Below are 25,326 nucleotides of genomic sequence, written 5' to 3' on the forward strand. Positions count from 1 at the left end.
GCTGTGAAGCAATGGGATGCCTTGCCTTAAGAAAACCTATTTAAATATTTAATGCAGTAGAAAGGATACTGAATTTAAAAGCTGAATCAGAACACTTGGGTTTAGTATTCTTGCCAGCTGGGTTTATTTGGGCTACTCCCTAACGTAATCAGTTACTCCCTAAAGACTTACTGCTCTGCCCACTTTGTAGAGTAATTTAAAGATTCTAGACAAATGTTTAAGGAGCATGGCTTTTACAGACAGACTGCTTCAAATCCTGGCTTCATACCTAACTAACTTGGGCAAACTTTACTTTCTTATCTGCAAAATGGGAGCAATAGTAGTAGCTACTTCACCGAAGTGTTATGAGGATTAAATAATATTATCTAAGTAAAGCACTCAGTACAGTGCATGGAACATGGTGAGTAGCGCAGTAAGTATTGGCTGTTACTACTACCAAATGAGATAATACAGGCAAAAACTCTCTCTGATCTATCAAGATAAGGCATTCTTAGTTCCAACCAAATACTTTAGTGGAATGTAAATGGCATTACCGGAAGATTTCTTACTTAAAAATTGTCTTTTTTTTTTTTTTTTTAATAGAGAAAGCCTTTTGGTATGTTTAGGGTTTGACGTCTGAAATACTGATCCACACACAACTGAATAACAAGTTGTAAAAAGTGAGACATTCCTACATTAGGTAATAAGATAACTATAATCCGACGGGATGCTGCAGTTTAGTGCTTTCTGTTTGATATTTTCAACTTCTGGCACCAAAATAAAAACAGTAAGAATCTTGCAATAATGCTTTCTGAACCTTTTGTGTATTTTTTCCTCCCTAGTGCTTATGTAATAAGCTATGGGTACCGACATTTTATTCTAGACAAACTCATTTCCAATTTACTAATGAAAATCAGTGGTAATATATGCTAAGCATTTTTGTACCGAGAAGGAGTTCAAAATATTCTGATACCTGACAGTACCACAAGTGGCTACTTACTTTTGAGGGGGGGGGGTGGGGTGTGTGGTGTGGAGAAGAGTATGTGTTTCTACTGATGCTTCCAACCTGACAAATTCTGTGGAATGTACTCCTAAACAAGCTGTTTTTTTTTCAAATATGGGAATATTTTTAGTTTTATACCATCTCTTGGGAGTATTTGTTTCACGTTTCGTACTGTGTATATTACTGCAGGACTCATTTTAAGCAAACATTATCTCCTAAATTGTATGGGTTTTGTTTATCAAAGGTAAATATTCTAGGGTTTGATGAAACAATCAATGTCTATTCTAGCTACACTTTTCCTAAATTTACGGAATTTTAAAGAATTTTATTCTTTTTCCCACTAAACTGAAAAGTACTTCTAGTCATTTCTAATAGTATCTTCATATCCTTGGTTTAGTGTTTTTGCTGTATATTTTCCATCTTGAACTTAATAGCATTGCAGAAGTAAGCCACAAATCATTAGTCCACCAAATTCTAAGTTCTTCTCTCCCTTCTTTTAAATTTTTAGATAGTGCATACATCTTTTTTTCCCTTTGGATCTCATAATCTCCATAGTATAAATATTTGTAAGTCCTGGCTCAAAGTCCATTTACTGCAGATAGTAACTGTACAGCAAAATTCTAATTTTAAGGGAAAGATTTAATCAAGACCTTGGAGGTCATTGTATTGTATTCAGGCTGCTTAAAGATTTTGAACTGGATTAATTTTTGTTAAAGCTGAAAGATGAATTAGCGATCATAGTAATAATTCTAATTATGCAATACTTAAAATAATGCAGCAACTAGACTATGGGCTTTATTAGGAAACTAATCCTATTGGGTTCTTTTAAAAAACTTTTATTTTAGGGGTGCCTGGGTGGCTCAGTCGGTTAAGCATCCAACTTCAGCTCAGGTCATGATCTCACAGTTTGTGGGTTCAAGCCCCGTGTCGGGCTCCGTGCTGACAGCTCAGGGCCTGGAGCCTGCATCAGATTGTGTGTCTCCCTCCCTCTGTCTCTGCCCCTCCCCCACTCACACTCTGTCTTTCTCTCTCTTAAAAATAAATGAACATTAAATTTTTTAATTTTTATTTTCTTAATGTTTGTTATTATTTTTATTTAAACTCAAGATCAAAAGCTTCTGTACAACAAAGGAAACAACAAAACTAATCCTATTAGGTTCTTAATCCACTGGCTGTCAGGGAGCTGTCTAGACCATAAAGATCTGTTCAGCATTAAGGAGATGACTCATTATAGATCTCAGGCCATGAATTAGCATTAAAAAAAAAATCATATACTTAATTAGCTGATTGTGGAGGTGAGAAGTAAAGAGACTTAACTTGAGAGGGTGGTGAAGTTTGATGCACTGTTCTGTCTTAAATCTTTTTTGAACAATGAATTAAACCTTAATCACTTTTTGCTAAAAATATCAATTGAGAAGAATATGTTTGAAATATTGTCAATAAGAATATATCTTTTACAAGAAAGCATTTTAAAAGATTGAGCTGATTTTTGTTCTGGCAATTAAAAAAAAAGCATATTCATTAAAAATGAATTCACCTCCAGGGAGGGACTTAGCCTATGATCCCTTCTCAAAGTCCTCTTTCGTTTTGTAAGGAAAACATACACTTATCACCTTCCCCATGTGGGGAGGGCATATGAAGGATGTAGATATGTCATGATTGCTTGAATGCATATTGTTTCTTGTACTATAAATCCAAAGAAAACAATTGTCCCTTTTAACTTCAACTCCTCCGACTCCCCACTGCCACTCACAAACCCACTCTCCTTCTAGTGTGAACTGAAAAAGAAGAAAGACTAAATATAAAGGCATATTTTGTGTTTGTCGGTATTTACTGTGTTTGAGATTCTTGAACTGTATCTTACTAAATTTAAGTTTTACTTGCTTCTTATGATTGTATATTTACAGAGTTTTAAGAATTATATTATTCTGTTTCATATGATTGTCTTGAAGAGCTGAGGCATTACACAATCCTAATAAGAAATCTGAATTTAGAAGACAGTTAAAAGCCCAACATTGATTTAAATGGGATGTCTTTTATTTTTAAAATGGTTCTTCTGTGTACATTTAATTATATAGCTTCACTAGTGGAATTACCTTTATATTAACAAACATTTTATTTGTAGATATGGTTTCAGGACTAATCACCAAAAAGGCATTTGTGGTTCAGTAAAGAAGGCAATGTGTTGGTGTGGGAAGAGTATGTACTTTGGAGATGGGAAGTCCTAGATTTAGATCCTGACACTGCTTCTTACCAACTCCTTAATCTTGGTCAAGTGTCTGAGCCAATTTACTGATCTGTAAAGTGGGGAATAACAATAGCTACCAGGCAGGCTATGGTAAAAATGAGATACTGTTTTTGAAAATGCCTAGCAGAGTATACAGTATATAGTAGGTGCTCAATGCCCACTCTTCCTCAAAAGTAAAGTTACTTAGAAGCCAAGAAAAAAATAAAGTTTTGTTCTTAACTACTTTTTCTATTAGTATGATTCAGTGAGCCTTCACTTATAACTAAAAAAGAGTTCTCAATTACCAGCAAAGAACTCAACAGAGTTTAGGAACCAATCTTTCTTTCATTATATTTTGCTGGGAGTCAGAAAGGAGATTGTTTTTCAGAGCCTAGAAGATGGCCAGAGATTATGGCATCCTTTTCTATGAACTTCATCTCCTCTGCAGCAGTATCTCTAAAAGTAGTAATTTAAAATATTGGAAGATTCTCGAGGATGGGAACATTTAAAATAACCTTAGAAACACAAGTCTCTATTTTGGGAGTAGAAACAGCAAGTCCAGAAAATACCTATAAACAATGTAAAATTTCACAGTTGAGAAGAAAGAACTTACCCATAGGAGTTAGTGCTAAAAAATAAAACACAAAAGATTAATCAATCAGTGTGAATTTTCTAACTCAAGGAAAACCCTACTTCCAAGAATACCCTATATAGGTGCATGCAGAAGCAGGACCTCCAGGCATTGTAAAATATCCCTCTGTGTCACCCTCCGGAGTGCAAAGGCTCCACATCCTACTTCACAGAGTATTCATTGAATACTTAGGTAGGGAATATCTATTTTATCAAAATTCAAATGATTGCATTTCCTACTTTCATTGTTCTGTCACAAATCATTTTTTATTTTATTTATTTTTGAGACAGAGAGAGACAGAGCATGAACGGGGGAGGGGCAGAGAGAGAGGGAGACACAGAATCGGAAGCAGGCTCCAGGCTCTGAGCCATCAGCCCAGAGCCCAGGGCTCGAACTCACGGACCGCGAGATCGTGATCTGAGCTGAAGTCGGACGCTTAACCGACTGAGCCACCCAGGCGCCCCCACAAATCATTTTTTAACCCACTCTCTTTTAGATCAGTTTGAAAATAAATGTGTATTGTTGGTTATTTATCAAAATCACCATCTTGTCCTGACATTTATTCTTTATATGTCAATTCTAGGTGAATTTCTTTTTTTAGTAAAAATTACCCATTGCCAGATGATACCACAAAGAAAACAGATGCCTTGTGGTAAACTAGCTGGGAATATATGCTCCTAATAATCTTTGGTAGTAAATAACCAAGATATAATACAAGACCATTGTATTTTGTTCCAAAAGGGAGATAGAAAAGGGGAAATCAAAGTATGAGAAAATCACTTATTTAAAATATTGACTCTTCTAAGGTAAAAGAACTTGAAATACAAAACAATTGAGTAACAAAAACTCAAAGGTTCTGGACACAGAAATAGGTAAAGCAAAGAAATGACCCAAACTTACTGATTTTTCCAGAACTGTCCACTGAAAGAGACAAAGAAAAAAATATCAGTAGATATTCGGCTTTTCCTTCTTCACCAACCCCCAAGCTTCTGCACTGGATGGAATCTGTGTCGTAAACAATGAAGTTCCGTTTAATTAATAGGGAAACTCCATCTTCCCTCCCCCTTCTTTTAGCCTATTGTAGTTTTAGAAAGATCTTGTGATTAGCTATTTTATTTAAAAGTTTTTTATTAAAATATGTTTGGCATATAACATTGTACAAATTTAAAGTGTATAACATGTAAATTTGATGGATTTGTATATAGTAATATAACTGCCATTATAGCAATAATTAGAACCTCTGTCACATTACATAATGATCCTTTCTTGTGGTTAGAATCATTAAGATGTGGTCTCTTAGGAAGCTAGATGATTATCATACAATATTATTGTCTATGTTCACTATAATATACATTAGATTTCTAGGGCTTATTTACTATGTGTTGCAAGTTTGTACCTTTGAACAACACCTGTCCAACCCCATCCTTCCCCCCTCCCCGGCAATTCCCTGGTAACTGCCATTTTACTTTCTGTTATAAGTTTGGCTATGTTAGATTCCACATATAAATGATGCCATACAGTGCTTGTCTTCTGTCAGACTTATTTATTCAGCATAATATGCTCAAGGTCCATCTATGATGTTGCAAATGGAAAGATGTCCTTTCTCATGGTCAAATACTATTGCAGTGTGTGTGTGTGTGTGTGTGTGTGTGTGTGTGTGTGTGTGTATGTGTGTGTGTGTGTGTATCTCACATGTTCTTTATCCATTCATCCATTGGTGTGGGCAGTTAGATTGTTTCCATATCTTGGCTACTGTGAATAATGATGCAGTAAATATGAGAGTATATGTATTTATTGATATCTTGTTATCATTTCTTTTGGATATATACCTAGAATATGTGCCAACTTTTTGATGAACCTTCATGTTGTTTTCCATAGTGGTTGAGCCAATTTACATTTCTGCTAACAGTATACAACGGTTCCCTTTTCTCTGTATCCTTGCCAAAACTTACCTCTTGTGTTCTTGATGAGAGCCATTCTGGCAGGTGTGACTTGATATCTCATTGTGGTTTTGATTGCATTTCTCTTGATGATTAGTGTTGCTGACCATTCTTTCATGTGTCTGTTGGCCACTTGGATGTCTTTGGAAAAATTTCTATTCAGTTCCTCTGCCAATTTTGCAATCAGATTCTTCTTTGTTATGGAGTTGTAAGAGTTCTTTATATATTTTAGATATTAACGCATTATCTAATATGGTTTGCATTAGATAAACCATTATCTAATATGGTTGCATTAGATAAACCATTATCTAATGGTTTGCAAAAAGTTTTTCCCATTCCATGGGTGGTCTTTTCCTTTTTAAAATTTTTTCGGTTGATGTGTGGAAACCTTTAGGTTTGATGTAGTGCAACTTGTTGGTTTTTGTTTTTGTTGTTTGTGCTTCTGGTGTCATGTCTAGAAAAATCAATGCCAAGACCAACACTGAGGAGCTTCTTCCCTACAGTTTTTTCTAGGAGTTTTATGGTATCAGGGTCTGTGTTAAAATCAGTGGTCCATTTCAAGTTAATTTTTGTGAGTGGTGTAAGACAGGGGCTTAATTTAATTGTTCTTTATGTTTTTTTTAGTTTTTACTTTTCATCCAGTTACTTAATATACAGTGTTATATTAATTCCAGGTGTACAATATAGTGATTCAGCAATTCCATACATTACCAGAAAGTCATCCTGACAAATGCATTCCTTAATCCCCATCACCTGTTAATCTATCTTCCCACCAACCTCCCCTCTGGTAAGCATCAGTTTGTTCTCTGTAATGAAGTCTGTTTCTTGGTTTGTCTCTCTTTTCTTTTTTCCCTTTTGCACTTTTGTTTCTTAAATTCCGCATATAAGTGAAATCATATGGTATTTAGCTTTCTCTGACTGACTTATTCTGTTTAAGATTGTACTCTCCAGCTCCATCCGTTATTGTTGCAAATGGCAATATTTCATTCTTTTTTATGGTTGAATAACATTCATATATATATATATATATATATATATATATATATATATATCACTTTGTCTTTATCTAGGTATCTCTATCTCTATCATCTATCTTTCTAGTCTCACTTCTTCTTTTACCCATTCATCAATTGATGGACACTTGGGTTACTTCCATAATTGGGCTATTGTAAATAATGCTGCTATACACATAGGGGTGCATATATCCAGTTGAATTAGTATTTTTGTATTCTTTAGATAAGTACCCAGTAGCAAGATTGCTGGATCATAGAGTAGTTCTATTTTTAACTTTCTGAGTAACCTCCATATTGTTTTCCACAGTGGCTGTACCAGTTTGCCTTTCCACTAACAGTGCATGAGTGCTCCTTTTTCTCCACATCCTCACTAACATCTTTTGTTTCTTGTGTTGTTGATTTTAGCCATTCCGACAGGTGAGAGGTGATATCTCATTGTAGTTTTGATTTGCATTTCCCTGATGATGAGTGATGATGAAAATCTCTTCACGTATATGTTGACCATCTGGATGTCTTCTTTGGAAAAAATGTCTATTCATGTCTTCTGCCCATTTTTAATTGGAGTATTTGTTTTTTGATCCTTGAATTTTATAAGTTCTTTATATGTTTTTGACACTAACCCTTTATCAGATATATCATTTGTAAATATCTTCTCCCATTCTGTAGGTTGCCTTTTAGTTTTGTTGCTTGTTTCCTTTGCTGTGTAGCAGCTTTTTATTTTGATTTCGTTACAATAGTTTGTATTTACTTTGGTTCCCTTGACTCAGAAGATGTATCTAGAAAAATGTTGCTACAACTGATGTCAAAGAAGTTATTGCCTGTGTTCTCTTCTAGGATTTGTATGGTTTCGGGTCTCACATTTAAGAATTCGATCCAGTTTGAATTTATTTTGTGTATGGTATAAGAATGTGGTCCAGGTTCATTCTTTTGCATGTAGCTGTCCAGTTTTTCCCAACACTTTCTGTTGAAGAGACGGTCTTTTTTTCCATTGGATGATCTTTTCTGCTTTTGTCAAAGATGATAATTGTGGGTTTATTTCTGGGTTTTCTTTTCTGTTCTATTGATCTATGTTTCTGTTTTTGTGCCAGTACCATACTATTTTGATGACTACAACTTTGTAATATAACTTGAAGTCCAGAATTGTGAAACGAAGCCTCCAGCTTTGGTTCTTCAAGATTTCTTTGGCTATTCAGTGTCTTGTGTGGTTCTGTACAGTTTTTAGGACTGTTTATTCTAGCCCTGTGAAAAATGCTGTTGGTATTTTGATGGAGGTTGCATTAAATGTATAGATTGCTTTGAGAAGTATAGATAGTTTAACAATGTTTACTCTTCTATTCATGAGCATGGAATGTCTTTCCATTTGTTTTATCTTCAATTTCTTTCATCAGTGTTTTATTGTTTTCAGAATAGAGGTCTTTCACCTCTTTGGTTAGATGTATTCCTAGGTATCTTATTATTTTGGGTGCAATTGTAAATGGGATTGCCCTCTTAATTTCTCTTTCTGCTTCTTCATTATCCCAGTCTAGAGAAATGCAACACATTTCTGTACATTGATTTTGTATCCTGTGATGTTACTTAATTCATTTTTCAGTTCTAGTAGTTTTTTTTAGTGGAATATTTAGGGTTTTCTATATATCATATCATGTCATCTGAAAATAGTGAAAGTGTTACTTCTTCCTTACCAATTTGGATGTCTTTTATTTCTTTGTATTGTCTGATTGCTGTGGCTAGGACTTCCAGTAGTGTGTTGAATGAAAGTAGTGAGAGTGGACATCCTTATTTTGTTCCTGACCTTAGGGGAAAAGCTCTCAGTTTTTCCCCATTGAGGATGATGTTAGCTGTGGGTTTTTCATATATGCCCTTTATTATGTTGAGGTATATTTCCTCTAAACTTACCTTGTTGAGGTTTGTTTTACCGTGAATGGATGTACTTTGTCAAATGCTTTTTCTGTGTCTTTTGAAATGGTCATATGGTTCTTACACTTTCTCTTATTGATGTGATGTATCACACTGATTTATTTGCAAATATTGGACCACCCTTGCAGCCCAGGAATAAATCCCACTTGGTCATGGTGAGTGATTTTATTAATGGATTTGGATTTTATTAATGGATTTGGATTTGGTTTGTTAGTATTTTGTTGAGGAATTTTGCATCTATGCTTATCAGAGATATTGGTCTGTAGTTCTCTTTTTTTCATGGTGTCCTTAACTGGTTTTGGTAATGCTGGCCTCATTGAATGAATTTGGAATTTTTCCTTCCTTTTCTGTTTTTTTGGAATATTTCGAGAAGAATATATATCTTCTTTAAATGTTTAGTAGCATTTGCCTGTGAAGCCATCTGGCCCTGGGCTTTCGTTTGTTGTTATTATTTTTTTTAAATTACTGATTCATTTTTGTTGCTGGATATTAGTCTGTTCAGATATTCTATTTCTTCTTTCAGTTTAGGTAGGTTATATGTTTCTAGGTATTTATATCCATTTCTTCTAGTTTGTCCAATTGTTGGCATATAGTTTGGCATATAGTTTTTCTTAATATTCTCTTATGATTATATTTCTGTGGTGTTGGTTATTTCTCTTCTCTTCTTTGTGATTTTATTTATTTGAGTCCTTTCTCTTTTTTGTTGATAAGTATGGCCAGAGGTTTATCAATCTTACTGATTTTATTTTCAAAGAACCAGCTCCTGGTTTCATTGATCTATTTTTTTTTTTTTTTTTTTTTTTTTTTAGTTTCTAGGTCATTCATTTCTGTTGTAATCTTTTTTTTTTTTTTCAACGTTTATTTATTTTTGGGACAGAGAGAGACAGAGCATGAACGGGGGAGGGGCAGAGAGAGAGGGAGACACAGAATCGGAAACAGGCTCCAGGCTCTGAGCCATCAGCCCAGAGCCCGATGCGGGGCTCAAACTCACGGACCGCGAGATCGTGACCTGGCTGAAGTCGGACGCTTAACCGACTGCGCCACCCAGGCGCCCCAATTTCTGTTGTAATCTTTATAATTTCCTTCCTTCTGCTGCTTTGGGGTTTTGTTCGATGTTTTTTTTTTCTTGCTGCTTTAGATGTAAGTTTACTTTGTTTATTTGAGATTTTTCTTGTTTCTTGAAGTAACTTCCTTCTTGTAACCACTTTTGCCAGATCCCAAAGGTTTTGGACAATTGTGTTTTCACTTTCATTTGTTTCCATGTACTTCTAAAATTTTCTTTTATTTTCTGGTGGACCCATTCATTGTGTAGTAGCGTATTATTTCGCCTCCAGCTATTTGTGGTCTTTCCAGATTTTTCTTGTGGTTGACACAGAATCTAAAGTGGGCTCCAGGCTCTGAGCTGTCAGCCCAGAGCCTGACATGGGGCTCGAACTCACGAACCGTGAGATCATGACCTGAGCCTAAGTCGACACTTAACCGACTGAGCCACTCAGGCATGCCATGAATGTATTTGTTAAATCTATCTGGTCCAGTGTGTCATTCAAAGCCACTGCTTCCTTGTTGATTTTCTGGTTAGATAATCTGTCCTTGGATGTAAGTGGGGTGTTAAAATCTCTTACTATTATTGTTGTTCTGCATGTATTTATCTTGTTTTCCCAGCACCATTGTTAAAGAAACTATTCTTTTTCTATTGTTTTTGGCTCCTTGAGTATTAGTTGACTTTATATGTGGGGGTTTAATTCTGGCCTCTCTGTTCTGTTGGTTATGTGTCTACATTCATGTACAGTTTTTATTACTATTACTATTTATAATATAGTTTAAATTAAGGAAGTATGATACCTCCACTCCCCCTCTACCTTCCCCCCAGATTGCTTTGGCTATTCAGGTTTTTCTGTGGTTCCATACAAATTTTAGGACTGTTTTGTCTATTTTTTTTTTTAATTTTTTTTTCTTCAACGTTTTTATTTATTTTTGGGACAGAGAGAGACAGAGCATGAACGGGGGAGGGGCAGAGAGAGAGGGAGACACAGAATCGGAAACAGGCTCCAGGCTCTGAGCCACCAGCCCAGAGCCCGATGCAGGGCTCGAACTCCCGGACCGTGAGATCGTGACCTGGCTGAAGTCAGACGCTTAACCGACTGCGCCACCCAGGCGCCCCTCCATCTTTCTTGATTCACAGTCAAAGCCATTACAGCACCTCTCAGAAGAAAATACTGGAAGATCTGTTCCCTATAACTCACTAATAGCTTATCTTCATTGTATTATTTTATTCTGTACCAGCCCCCCTTGCTTTCTTGCTATCCCTCAAATAGTCTAAAAACATTCCTACTCCAGACTGGTTTACTCCTTGTCCTCTCTGCCTAAATTATTCTCCACTCAGATATCCACATGGCTGATCCTCTCACTTCTTTCATGTTCTATATAGTAGTTTTATCAATTGTTGAGAATGGGGTATTGAATTTCCCAGCTATAACTGAGTTTTTTCTCTTTCTCTTTTCAGTTCTATCAGTTTTTTCTTCCATATATTTTGAAGCTGTCTTGTTTTGTGCATACACATTGGGATTTCTAGGTCTTCTTGTTGGATTTTTTAAAATCATTATGTAATATCCCTTCTTGTTTCTGGTAAATTTTTACTCTGAGGTCTACTTTATGTGATATTAATATAGCTACTCTTGCTTTTAAAACAATTAATGCTTCCATTGTATACATTTTCTGTCATTTTCTCTTTATTGTAAAATTTGGAGTTTCTTACAGATAGCATATAGCTGGGTCATTTTTAAATTTTGATTTATTTTATTAAATTTTAAAATTTTATTTATTTTACTTATTTTTAGAAGTTTTAATGTAATGTAAGTGCCTTAATCCCCAAGTGCCCTCCTTAATCTCCATTACCTATATAACCAGTGCCCCCACCCACTTCTCCTCTGGTAACCATCAGTTTGTTCTCTATAGTTAAGAATCTATTTTGGGGGCACCTGGGTAGCTCAGTCGGTTGAGCATCTGACTTCAGCTCAGGTCATGATCTCACGGTTTGTGAGTTCCAGCCCCACGTTGGGCTCATTAGCTGTTAGCCTGTCAGTGCAGAGCTTCCTTTGGATCTTCTGTCCCCCTCTCTCTCTCTGCCCCTGCCCTGCTTGCGCTCTCTCAAACATAAGTAAATATTTTTTTAAAAAAGAATCTGTTTCTTGGTTTGCCTCTGTCTCTTTTTTTTGTCCCTTTGCTCATTTGTTTTGTTTCTTAAATTCTGCATATCAGTGAAATCATATGGTATTTGTCTTTCTGTGACTTATTTCATTTAGCATAATACACTAGCTCCATCCATGTCCTTGCAAATAGCAAGATTTCATTCTTTTTTATGGTTGAGTAATATTCCAGTGTGTGTGTGTGTGTGTGTGTGTGTGTGTGTGTGTGTAAACATACATATCTTCTTTATGCATTCATTCATCAATTGATGGTTACTTGGGCTGTTTCCATAATTATAGTGTTGCTATAAACATAGAGGTGCACATATCCACTTGAATTAGTGTCTCTGTATCCTTTGAATAAATACCCAGTAGTGTGATTGCTGGATTGTAGGGTAGTTCTGTTTTTAACTGTTTTTAATTTAAAGTTAATTTTTAACTTTAACATACAGTTTTCCAGAGTGGCTGCACCAGTTTGCATTCCCACCAACAGTGCAAGAGGGTTCCCCTTTCTCCACATCTGTGCCAACATCTATTGTTTCTTGTGTTGTTGATTATACCTATTCTGACAGGTGTGAGGTGATACCTCATTGTGATTTTGATTTGCATTCCCCTGACGATGAGTGATGTTGACCATCTTTTCATGTGTCTGTTGGCCATCTGTATGTTTTTGGAAAAATGTCTATGTCTTCTGTCCATTTTTTAATTGGATTATTCATTTTTTTGAGGGTTGAGTTGGGTCAGTTTTTTAAATCTGCTCTGATAATTTTTTAAAAGCGATTACTTTTTTATTTTTTTTTAAATTTTTTTTCAACGTTTTTTATTTATTTTTGGGACAGAGAGAGACAGAGCATGAACGAGGGAGGGGCAGAGAGAGAGGGAGACACAGAATCGGAAACAGGCTCCAGGCTCCGAGCCATCAGCCCAGAGCCTGACACGGGGCTCGAACTCACGGACCGCAATATCGTGACCTGGCTGAAGTTGGACGTTTAACCGACTGCGCCACCCAGGCGCCCCGCGATTACTTTTTTAGAACACTTTTAGGTTAACAGCAATATTAAGAGGGTGGTATAGAGATTTCCCATATGCCCCCTGCCCACATGCAATTGCACAGCCTCCCCATTATTGTCTCCCACTAGAGTTGTACATTTGTCACAATTAATCAACCTATATTGACACATAGTGATCATTCAAACTCCATAGTTTGCATTATGGTTTACTCTTGGTATTGTACATTCTGTGTGTTTGCATAAATATATAGTAACATGTATACATTATTATAATATCATACAGAGTATTGTTACCGCCCTGAAAATAATCTGTGCTCTGCCTCTTTATCCATCCTTATTCCTCTACTCCACCTGGCAACCACTGATCTTTTTATTGTCCTAGTAGTTTTGCCTTTTCAGAATGTCATGTAATTGGAATCATATAGTATGTAGCTTTTTCAGATTGGCTTCTTTTACCTGGTAATATGCATTTACGTTTTTGCTGTGTCTTTTATACTTGATAGCTCTTTTCTTTTTAGCACTGAATAACAATCCATTTTCCAGATGTACCACAGTTTATTTATCCATGTACCTACTGAAGGACCTTTTGGTGCTTCCAAGTTTCTACCAATTATGAATAAAGTTGATGTCAACATCTGTGTGTAGGTTTCATGTGGTTATAGGTTTTCAGCTTCTTTGGGTAAATACCAAGAAGCATGTTTGCTGGATTGTTTGGTAACAGAAGTTTGTAATTTTTTTTTAAATTGTATTTTTTTTAAATTGTATTTTTTAAATTGTATCAGCATACAATGCTATTACAGAAACATTGATTGTATTCCCTATGCTGTACCTTTTATCTCTGTGACTTATTCATTTCATAACTGGAAGACTATATCTCTCATACCCCTTTCACCCATTTTTTTCATCCCCCAGCCCCACTTCTCTCTAGCAACCATCAATTTGTTCTCTGTATTTATAGGCCTGATTCTGCTTTTGTTTGTTTATTCATTTGTTCTGTTTTTTTAGAATCTCCATATAAGTGAAATAATATGGTATTTGTCTTCATTGACTTACTTGACATTGTTATTTTTTAAAATTATGTACTCAACATAGTATCTTCTAGGTTTAACCGTGGTGTTGCACATGGCATGATCACATCCTTTTTGTGGCTGTATAATATTCTGTCTGTATATCACCTTTTTCTTGTTCATTTGTCTATTGATCATCACTTAGGTTGCTTCTGTAACTTGACTATTGTAAATGATTCTGCGATAAACATAGGGGTGCATATACCTTTTCAAGTTAATGTTTTGTTTCCTTTGGGTAGATTATTGGATCACATGATATTTCTTTTAATTTTTTTGAGGAACCTCCATACTGTTTTTCACAGTTCAAAACAATTTACAATAGTGCAGCAGGATTTCTTTTTTTTCCACATCCTCAACACTTGTTATTTCTTGTGGTTTTGATTTTAGCCATTCTGACAAGTGTAAGGTGATATCTCATTGTTGTTTTGATTTGTTTCCCTGATAATTAGTGGCATTGAACATCTTTTCATGTATCTGTTGGCCATCTGTATCTCTTCTTTAGAAAAATATTTAGTTAATCCTCTGCCCATTTTTAAATTAGATTGTCTGTCTTCAGAAGTTCTTAATTTTATTGAGTAATAGCTTATCAATTATTTCTTTCGTGAGTCATGCTTTTGGTATTATATCTAAAAAGCCATTGCCATACCCAAAGTTATCTGGCTTTTCTCTGATGTTATTTTCTAGGAGTGTTATAGTTTTAAGTTTTACATTTAGGTCTGTGATCCATTTTGAGGTAATTTTTGTGAAGAGTGTAAGGTATGGGAGAAGATATTTGTTTTCTTTAAGTGGATGTCCAGTTGTCCTAACATCATTTGTTGAAAAGAATATCTTTGCTCCATAGTATTGCCTTTGCTTCTTTGTCAAAGTTAACTATATTTATGTGGGACTGTTTCTGAGATGCCTGTTCTGTTCCACTGGTTTATTTGTCTATGTGTTCAACAGTACCACACTATCTGGATTACTGTAGCTTTATCAGGTAAATCTTGAAGGAGAGTAGTATCAGTCCTCCAACTTTGTTCTCCTTCAACATTGTATTGGCTGTTCTGGGTCTTTGGATTTTTCACATAAATTTTACAATCAGTTTGCCAATATCCAAAAAATATCTTGCTGGGATTTTGATGGCATTGCACTGAATCTATAGATTAAGTTGTGAAGATTGATATCTTGACAATATTGAGTCTTCCTATTCATTCATGAACATGGAATAGCTATTTATTTGGTTTTTCTTTGGTTCTATTTATAAGAGTTTTGTTAGTCTTTGTTTTTTAATTGGTACATTTAGACCAATAGGTTTGTGTTTTTTTTTATGGAAACACAAATTTTTGTAGTTTGCCTGAATGGTATGAATGGCAAGTCCCAAAAGATTCTTTCAAGGAGAAGTCAGAAAAGGCTTTCGAAGTACTGCTCTTTACCCTTTTTCTCTGAACAGCAGTGGTGGTTCAGATTTAGGTACTTTATGAAGGAGAAGACAAAGAAAAAGCCTTTCTTTTTGTGTTCAACTCTATTCTAGTTAGTGTTTTCTTTGTTTCCATGTGCAGTCTGTCCCTCCTAAAACTCTCACTTACATTCATTATGTTCTCATTATATGTTTTCCACTTTTTATCTTTTGGATTTTGTTTTGTGACCATAAAGTTTCAGATTGAAATATAAATTTCTTAGTGTGCTATTTCCATGGTCTTTCCTGTGATCTGACCCCAACATATTTTATGAACATTGTTTCCCTTTGTTCCTCTTCTGTAACTTAATAGTGTAACCAGCTGAACAACTTTTTTTCTTTGTTCTTGCCCTTCTCTGGGACTTTGTTATACCACCCATTACCCCCAAATAATTTGTAAATTAAAGGAATATTAGAAAGTATGGAGGAGAAGAGATGGAATATAATCTAACTCTCCAGGTTCAGAGTGGCCAGGTGTCAAAAGTATCAGTGCGAATAAAGCAACCCAGATGTTACAGAGGACCAGAGGAAATGGAGAAAGACAATTAGAACTTACCAGCTGATACTGGACCAATTACTAAAAAAGAAAATAAAATACATTATTAGTTTTTAAAATTATGTACTCAGTTCGTATTGAAAATCTACTTGGAATGTTGGAAAAGGACTATTGGGAAACATTAAATCTTATATAAATATGCTATCCCTTATTAATTCAATATTAGCTACACTTTAATAATGTAAATAGGTAGAATTTTTTGGAAGACCTGTTTGGTGGATTATATGAGTAAAACTTAGTTTTTTTAATGAAAAAATTTTTAAACACTCTTAACCATGCCAAGGGTCACAGCCTTGAAGGAGACTGGTTACCAGTTAAAGGTTACTAAAGTTCCTTCTTCATCTTCTTCACTGTATTTCAACATTTTATCTCCCTTGCAAACCTCTATCACCATGTCAGCTTTCATTGTATTCCTTTTTGCAGTATAGAAAGATTATTTTAACCATCAATTTAAAAACTTTTCTCACGATCATTTATCTCTGGTTTTTTTTCTTTCTGATAATCTCTAGAGTTAAATCCAGATTCTAAATCCATTTTAAGAGGTAGCATGAGTCATAAATTCAGCAATGTTATAGGATATAAAAATCAATATGTAAAAGTCTGTTGCATTTCTATTCACCAATAATGAGGCAGCAGAAAAAGAAATCAAGGAATCAATCCCATTTGCAATTGCACCAAAATAATAAGATACCTAGAAATAAACGTAACAAAAGAGGTAAAATCAGATCTGTACTCTGAAAACTATAGAATGCTTATGAAAGAAATTGAAGACAAAGAAATGGAAAAACATTCCATGCTCATGGATTGGAAGAACAAATATTGTTAAAATGTCTATATCACCCAAAGCAACCTACACATTTAATGCAATCCCTAACAAAAACCATCAGCAGTTTTTGCAGAGCTAGAACAAACAATCCAAAAATTTATGGAACCACAAAAGACGCTGAATAGCCAAAGCAGTCCTGAAAAAGGAAAACAAAACTGGAGGCATCACGATTCCAGATTTCAAACTTTATTACAAAGCTGTAGTCATCAAGACAGTATGATACTGGCACAGACCTATATAGTTCAATGGAACAGAATAGAGAACCCAGAAATGGACCCACAATTATATGGCCAGCTCATCTTTGACAAAGCAGGAAAGTTTATCCAATGGAAAAAGAAACAGGCTCTTCAACAAATGGCATTGGGAAAACTGGACAGCAACATGCAGAAGAATGAGACTGGACCATTCTCTTATACCATACACAAAAATAAATTCAAAATGGATGAAAGACCTAAATGTGAGACAGGAAACCATCAAAATCTTAGAGGAGAACAAAAACAGCACCCTCTCTGAACTCAAGCAGAGCAACTTTTTACTGGACATGTTGCTGAAGGCAAGGGAAACAAAAGCAAACATGGGACTATTGGGACTTCATCAAGTTAAAATGCTTCTGCACAGCAAAGGAAACAATAAAACTAAAAAGCAGCCTACAGAATAGAAGATATTTGCAAACCACATATCTGATAAAGGGTTAGTATCCAAAATCTCTAAAGACCTTCTCAAACTCAACACCCAAAAACCAGACAATCTAGTTAAGAAATAGGCAGAAGAAATGAATAGACACTTTTCTAAAGAAGACATACAGATGGCCATCAAGACACATGAAAAGATGCTTAACATGACTTATCATCAGGGAAATACAAATCAAAACCACAATGAGATACCACCTCACACCTGTCAGATTGGTTAAAATTAACAATACAGGAAACAACAGGTGTTTGCAAGATGCAGAGAAAGGGGAACCCTCTTGCACTGCTGGTGGGAATACAAACTAGTGCAGCTACTTTGGAGAATAGTATGGAGGTTCCTCAAAAACCTAAAAATACAGCTACCGTACAATCCAGCAATTGCAATATTAGGTATTTATCCAAAGGATACAAAAATACATATTAAAAGGGGTACATGCTCCCCAATATTTATAGCAGCATTATCAATAATAGCCAAACTCTGGAGAGAGCCCAAGTGTCCATCAACTGATGAACGGATAAAGAAGATGTGGCATGTATGTACAATGGAGTATTACTCAGCCATCCAAAAGAATGAATTCTTGCCATTTGTAACAACGTGGGTGGAACTTGAATGTATTATGCTAAGCAAACTAAGTCAATCAGAGACAAATGCCATATGATTTCACTCATATGTGGAATTTAAGAAACAAAACAGTTGTGGGAAGTAGGGGGTGGGGAAGAAAAGTGAGGGAAACAAACCACAAGAGACTTAACAATAGAGAAAAAACTGAGGGTGGAAGGGGGCTGGAGGATGGAAGGAGGCGGGTGGGGCATGGGCTTAGATGGGTGATGGGTACTAAGAAGGGCACTTGTGATGAGCACTGGGTGTTGAATTCTACTCCTGAAACCAATATTGCACTCTACATTAACTAAAATTTAAATTAAGAAAAAACAGAAGTAGAATGAGTTAGACAGTAAGAAGTAGACAGTAAAAAGTAGAATGAGTTAGACAGTAAGTGTAGAATAGGATACAGTAAGGATTATAACTATTATCATAAGTGAGAAATCCCCAAAGCTTCAATTTCCTGATCCTCTTTAACAGTCCTAAATCTTTCAAGGTAGTTATCTTTAGTGTCAGCAAAATGGAGTCGAGTTTAGCTGCTCTTCATTATCAGTTTTTATGCGAATTTAAAACTCTACAAGAGCTAGCAATGATTATTTAGATTTCACTCATTTATTTCTTTCCTGTTTCGATCTCTTATCTCATAATGTCTTTGTTCTGTTCTTCACTTTCCATAATATTATTATTCTAGGTCCATCCTTTATTTACTGATTCCTTGTCATACTTAAAAAAATACCTGAAGTAAAGTCTTATTATTTTAGGAAATTTGTTCTATTTTTTTAATAAGTCCATATAATATCTGTCCTCCTTATCCTTTGCATCAGTAGATTTTTCACTTAAAATCAGTAATTTTAGGAAATGCAGAAAAATCTGACAGCAAAGAGAAGATGGAAAAGTATGCCACCTAAGTTTGCGTTAACAGAAGCGATTTCAGCCCATGGCAGCATGAAACCTGAACCCTGTGGGAGTCCAAAGGATGCTAGACTTGCCAAGCAGCAGTATTGGTGGGTTTGGGGAAAAAACTAATCAACCTAACACAAAATTTAAGTTCACCAAAATTCAGTAACTAATCATATTCTTTATAGCAGATGAGGAAAAGAATTCCTGAAACTGTCCTCCTTCCTAAGAAGGAAGCTGCCAAGAAATACAGTAAATCCACTCTTCCATTGTTTTGTTCGGTAGCTTTAGGCCAAAGGGCAAAGCTGGAGGCATCAGTATATCCCCAACTTTGTATAAACTGTGGCAGAGTGGTGGGGGATGGCATGCAATAACTATTATTGTTATGCTATTAGGAGTTATTAATAGATATTAGTTTCCAGTTAGTATCAAATATTAATTTTGTATAATTATTGATAAGCATTACTTATGAGTTTTAAGCTAATAGTGACTGTAAAGACTGTTACAATAAATTAAAAATTTATTCTTTGCTTATAGGTCATTTAGAAAAGAGTTGAAATACAGTCATGAGATAAAAATGGCTGGCTTTTTTTGAGGTGGAGGAAATATGGAAAGCTGCTGAGAGATAGGCAGCTGGTGAGTTTATACAGAAAGTTTTATCCAAGTCAAAGTCATACCTCCACCTAGTGTCTTGAACAGAATTTGTCTTAATTCTAGTGCTCTTAAAAATAGTAAGAATGGGCAAATGTTATATAGTCTGATAAAAACACCCAGCTCTTTCACAATACTTAAAGTGATTGCACTAGCTTATTTCAACTTTGAGGCTCTTTATGACTCCCAAATAAAGGGCTAAAACTACTAGAGGTACTTCACAATCCTCCATCAAACACATAAAAATATACAGCATAGGGAACATAGTCAATGATATTGTGACAGATGGTAGCATAATGTATAGAGTTTTCCAATCACTGTGTTGTACACTTGAAACTAATGTAACATTGTGTGTCAATGTACCTTAATAGAGAAAAAAAAATAGGTCCTCTTTGGAAAGATTAATAAAGAAAAAAACCTTAATAAATAATACTTAAGTAATAGTATAAATAAATAATAGATAAAATAAGAAAATAATAATAAATAAAAAGTTGATAATTTAAAAAAAAACCTTAATTAAAAAAAGACAAATAGGTCCTCTTTGGAAGGATTATTTTAGAAGAGTAACATGGGGCGCCTGGGTGGCTCAGTCGGTTAAGCGTCCGACTTCAGCTCAGGTCATGATCTCATGGCTCGTGAGTTTGAGCCCCTCGTAGGACTCTGGTGCTAACAGCTCAGAGCCTGGAGCCTGCTTGGGATTCTGTGTCTCCCTTTCTCTCTGCCCCTCCCACGCCTGCACTCTGTCTCTCTCTTTCTCTCTCAAAAATAGATAAACATTAAACAATTTTTTTCAAAAAGTAATATAGTCTCTCTGCCTAATTGAGTTGGTGAGGTCATCATCCTTCAGTAACTAGAACATAAAAACTTTAAGTCTATTTTAGGTGATATAGATAAGGATAGGGAAATGTACACAATTCTTAGGAGATTGGGAAAAAAATTCCACATTCGCGGGTGAGTTTTGAAAAAGTGTTTCTCTTGAAAATCATCCACTGAAAAGTATGCTGAAGTAGACACTTTGAAGCACTAGGAGGAGGAAGGAATCAGGTGTTGCCACATTTGAACTTAGCTTTCGACTTTCATGCCCTTTCTCTTTTGGCTGAGAGAAGATAACTAGAGATAACACAAATTAAAGCTTTAGAGAAATTAAATAATTCACCCAAAGCACATATCTGGTTAAGTGTTTTAGCTGGGATTTGAAACTAGGTCCATCTGATTACCTGATTAACCATTGCAGTAGCATTTTTTTTTACAGATTAATATCATGCAAATCATTTAAAAAAATAACTTTTACTAATTAATATCATGCAAAACCCCCCAAACAAATAATATCATGCAAATGGTTTTATTCCATATTTAGAATTATTCCTTAGAGCATCTCTCTTGAAATGGAATTATGAGTTTAAGGGATACTGTATTTCATTGTACCTTGCAACATACTGAAAGTTTGCTTTCTAAAAGGTTACAGAAATTTAAATGGGGTCAGTCGTGTATGATGAATGTATAATTTTTCCCAAAGCATTGCTGTCATTGCTTTAAAATTTTCTTTTTATTAGCTGAGAAATACTACCTCAGTGTTTTAATATTCATCTATCTATCAATCAATCAATCAATCTATCTATCTATCTAAACACTGGGCATACTATAGTTTCTAAATTCATCTGTAACTTAAAGAGGTACTAGATAATGGGGACATAACGGGGGTTGAGAATGTGAATGTGAAATCCTTTACTTAAAGGAAATTTTTCTAAAGGACACTGGAATTAAGAAATAGGTGAATGATCACTTACCAATAGGTATTGGAGTAACTGGCAGAATAATATGAAACAAAAATATATTAGCAGAGTTTTTGGATCAAGAATATAGTTTCCTTTTTTTCTTTTCCCAAGATATTAGCAAATAGATGTTTGGAAGACGGCCAAACCCCCCAGTAAAAACATCCGTAATGAAATAAGAGGGATTAGTATTTCTTTTGTGGTACAGGAATAGTTTCATTCTCATGTAACTGGCTTTCTTATATTTCATTTTAGTAGAAAGGCAGAGTAGGCTAGAATACATGTCTTTAGGTCATTCTTTTCCTTTATCACCTAGTATGGAGGATTTAAATCCCACAGAGAACTGTTAAATTGTAAATTTGAATGCTAATTATCATTACTCTTTTTCCTTTTTACACCTAAGATATCTTCCTGATTTTTCCTCTGCCCCTTGTTGGTATTTCCACATTTGTGATATTCCACCTTATGTATCTTTCCTTTTATTTGTTATTAAAAGCTATTTGAAATTGGTTTTAGAAAACAAAATTTGTTTCTTTTATAGTCTCTTAGTTAAATGTTTATTCTTTCTATTGAGTAATAACCTAGTAGGTTGCCAAGAGGGAGAGGAAATATTTATAAACACAAGAATTGAATGGAAATGGTCAGAGTTAGAAAAAATTTTGTCCTTATTTTGGGAACCCATCTTGTACCAGATTTAGGAAGAGAAACAGAACTTATTGATAGGTACTGCTACATATGCTAAAATCCAAACACAAGTTATTAGGATAGGTTGATATTGATAACAGAATTTACATTGACGTTAATCTTACTGATACTGTTTCCAGACGGGAATTTCTAGAATGAAAAAGGGAAAGCAAACTCTAGCCTTTCACATGGGTTGTCTTAGTCTCTCTTTTCCAGTAACATAGTCATTTTGAAAGAGTGGCAAGGAAATGACTGGTATTCCTTTTATCATCCAGTTTCTTTGGGAAATTGAATACCACAGAGCTGGAAAAGCCTTATTTTCTATATATTTTTGCTTTCATTTTCATTCTACTCCCTTCTTTCATTTGCTTACTCTGAGTTTTCCCACTTTTCTCCGTCATTTATGCCTTATATTTAGTTGAAAATGTATTTTGTTGAAAAGTAGAGTCAATGGCTCAGAGCCTGGAGCCTGTTTCCGATTCTGTGTCTCCCTCTCTCTCTGCCCCACCCCCGTTCATGCTCTGTCTCTCTCTGTCCCAAAAATAAATAAGTGTTGAAAAAAAAAATTAAAAAAAAAAAAAAGAAAAAAAAGGGGCGCCTGGGTGGTGCAGTCAGTTAAGCGTCCTACTTCAGCCAGGTCACGATCTCACGGTCCGTGAGTTCGAGCCCCACGTCAGGCTCTGGGCTGATGGCTCAGAGCCTGGAGCCTGCTTCCGATTCTGTGTCTCCCTCTCTCTCTGCCCCACCCCCGTTCATGCTCTGTCTCTCTCTTTCCCAAAAATAAATAAATGTTGAAAAAAAATTAAAAAAAAAAAAAGAAAAGTAGAGTCAATCCGAAGAGATTTTCATCTCATTCTTAATTATTTCTTTTTATCAGTTTCATTTTCCAGATATTATTCAGTAATCCAAGAGACAAAACGTTGGTTGAGGTGTAAGCAAAGATCAGTGCACAGGAGCAGCTCCAGCCAGTCAGAAATGAGGATAAATCCTACTTTTCCTGCCTCCCTCCTCAGGCCATAGTTTATGATCTCTGTTATGTCCTTATCATGAGTGTTAAGCATGTAAAGTCTTGCTTTAGGTAGGACATTTTAGCTTACTAGGAAAAAAAAATCAACATCATTGATTTTTCTACCAATCTGTGGTTTGTGTTTTGTGAAAAATGATAAATATTCCAGTAGAATTCTGAGGAGAGGGTGTGAGAAATAGAAATGTCAGTCTTTCTTTTGAAATGGAAACAGCTACGTTTAGGAAAAATACCCACAGTGAATGCATAACAGAAATATCAAACAGAAAGGGAGTTTCTTAGAATTGCAGTGTCTTAAAGTGGATACCGAGAACATGGCTGTCATTGATACTGTTCAATGGGTGAAGACAGAAATATACTCTCTTTTATTACCAAAGCATTATTTGTCAGATGCAAGAGCTCCATTTTTAGAAGTGGAGAGAAATGAACTACTTTTTCTTTATATTCTCCTCAACTTCACTGAATAAGAAGCATGTCAGGAATGTTTAAATTCATATGCAAACTCCAGGAGGGCAGTTATTCTCTTCTCTTCTCCCTGCTGTATTCCCAGTGCCTGGCACAGGGTAGGCCCTCAATAAATATATATATATTTGAATGAGTAAGATCTCAATTTAACTTTGCCAACTCAGTTTTATTTCTGTCATTAAATTTTCTACCAAAAGCATTTAAAGACTCTAGTAGTGAAAGTAGTAACAACTAGCATATTTTTCTATAGGTGACAATTTACAAAAAATGTTCAGAAGTATTGTTTCTAATTCCAGGTCAGCGTTAGCCATTTCATTATTTGATCTGCCATCTATGGGTTTTTTTTCTTTCTAAACTATTCATCATTTACTTTAGAGGAAGTTATTTAATACAAAAACAGGAGAGACAAACTTCAGAATTTTGAATGTCAGGGTCTTTCATGTCCAGAAAAGGACATAACAGGTATGGGAACCAACCCCAGAATTGATGAATAGATATAGAACTTACTTGGGTATTCTTCTCTTTCTGTGGAAAAAAAAAATCAAATAAATAAATGAGTGAAAGGTTTCTGGATGAACAATGGAGTTACTTCTTAAACTTTATGCTGGAAGTTTTAGAAATAGGACTTTGAGAAACTACCAAATCTGTATTTAGAATCAATTCACTATGATGCGAGAATAAGTATCTTTCAGATCACTCTGCCCCGGTCTTTCTTAATTTGAGTGCCTTTTTGGAAAGAAAGGTTAAGAATGGAATCATTGGGAGATGCTATTTCTTCCTTTTGGTTTCTGTCTGCTAATTCAAACTCTCAAAAAAACATTGATGGGGCGGATGCCCATGTGGCTCTGTCAATTTAGCATCCGACTCTGATTTTCAGCTCAGGTCTTGATCTCGTGATTTGTGAGTTCAAGCCCCCGCCTCAGGCTCTGCACTGACAGTGTGGAACCTGCTTGTGATTCTCTCTCTCTTTCTCTCTCTGAACCTCCCCTCCTCAAAAAATAAATATTTTTTTAAACGTTTATTTATTTTTGAGACAGAGAGAGACAGAGCATGAATGGGGGAGGGTCAGAGAGAGAGGGAGACACAGAATCTGAAACAGGCTCCAGGCTCTGAGCGGTCAGCACAGAGCCCGATGCAGGGCTCGAACCCACGGACCGCGAGATCATGACCTGAGCCGAAGTTGGACTCTTAACTGACTGAGCCACCCAGGCACCCCTAAATAAGTATTTTGAAAAACCCATTGACGGTTAAGATTTTTCTCACTTACACTTTGTTTTATTATTATTCCTCTCTTCCCATCATTTCTTTGGGATGATTGTGTTGGTTTATCTTGATCATTACTGTGATTCTTGTTGGCTAATTACTGTTCATTATGTTCATTTTAGAAAGGTTTCTCTTTTCCCTGTAAGCATAAGTATCTTAGGGCTGGGTGACCATATTTCTCACTGAGATGGAGACACTGCCAGACTTTTAGAGTCCAGATTAGATTCCCAGCCTCTGCTGCTCATTAATTGTGGGATCATGGGCAAGTTACTTAGTTTCACTATTTTATTCTCTTTGTAATAGGAATAACAATACTTATCTGATATAATGTATACACACATATAAGGCCCTGAATAAAGTCCCTGACACACTGTAATTACTGAATAAGTATTATTTATTATTATACTACCACCATATTAAGTACCAATTTTAATTATAGCCTCCAAATGGACATGGATAGTTGAAAATGGAAAAAGTTACTGGAAATAGGA

The 25,326-nt window shown here is 35.4% G+C and overlaps 1 protein-coding gene and 1 long non-coding RNA gene across 39 annotated transcripts in view; one reads left to right on the top strand and one right to left on the bottom strand.

The window, feature by feature from the left end:
- Positions 1-25,326, bottom strand: part of TSBP1 (testis expressed basic protein 1) — a 220,018-nt gene that overhangs the window by 143,115 nt on the left and 51,577 nt on the right. For 33 of the 37 annotated variants that reach the window (XM_045057354.1, XM_045057353.1, XM_045057351.1 and 30 more), the window contains 4 exons: positions 24,080-24,097; positions 15,964-15,984; positions 4,741-4,761; positions 3,823-3,837 (listed from right to left, as the gene is read on the bottom strand). In XM_045057354.1, the coding sequence (XP_044913289.1) occupies positions 3,823-3,837; positions 4,741-4,761; positions 15,964-15,984; positions 24,080-24,097 (75 nt within the window). Of the gene's footprint in view, positions 1-3,822; positions 3,838-4,740; positions 4,762-15,963; positions 15,985-21,414; positions 21,433-24,079; positions 24,098-25,326 lie in introns of all 37 variants that reach the window. The other 4 variants (XM_045057341.1, XM_045057331.1, XM_045057326.1 and 1 more) reach the window with 1 other exon arrangement.
- The window catches only part of LOC109499620, a 148,566-nt gene that overhangs the window by 41,638 nt on the left and 81,602 nt on the right, over positions 1-25,326 (top strand). The window lies entirely within an intron of this gene.

Source organism: Felis catus, chromosome B2, assembly GCF_018350175.1.
Source record: "Felis catus isolate Fca126 chromosome B2, F.catus_Fca126_mat1.0, whole genome shotgun sequence".
Taxonomy (NCBI): Eukaryota; Metazoa; Chordata; class Mammalia; order Carnivora; family Felidae; genus Felis; species Felis catus.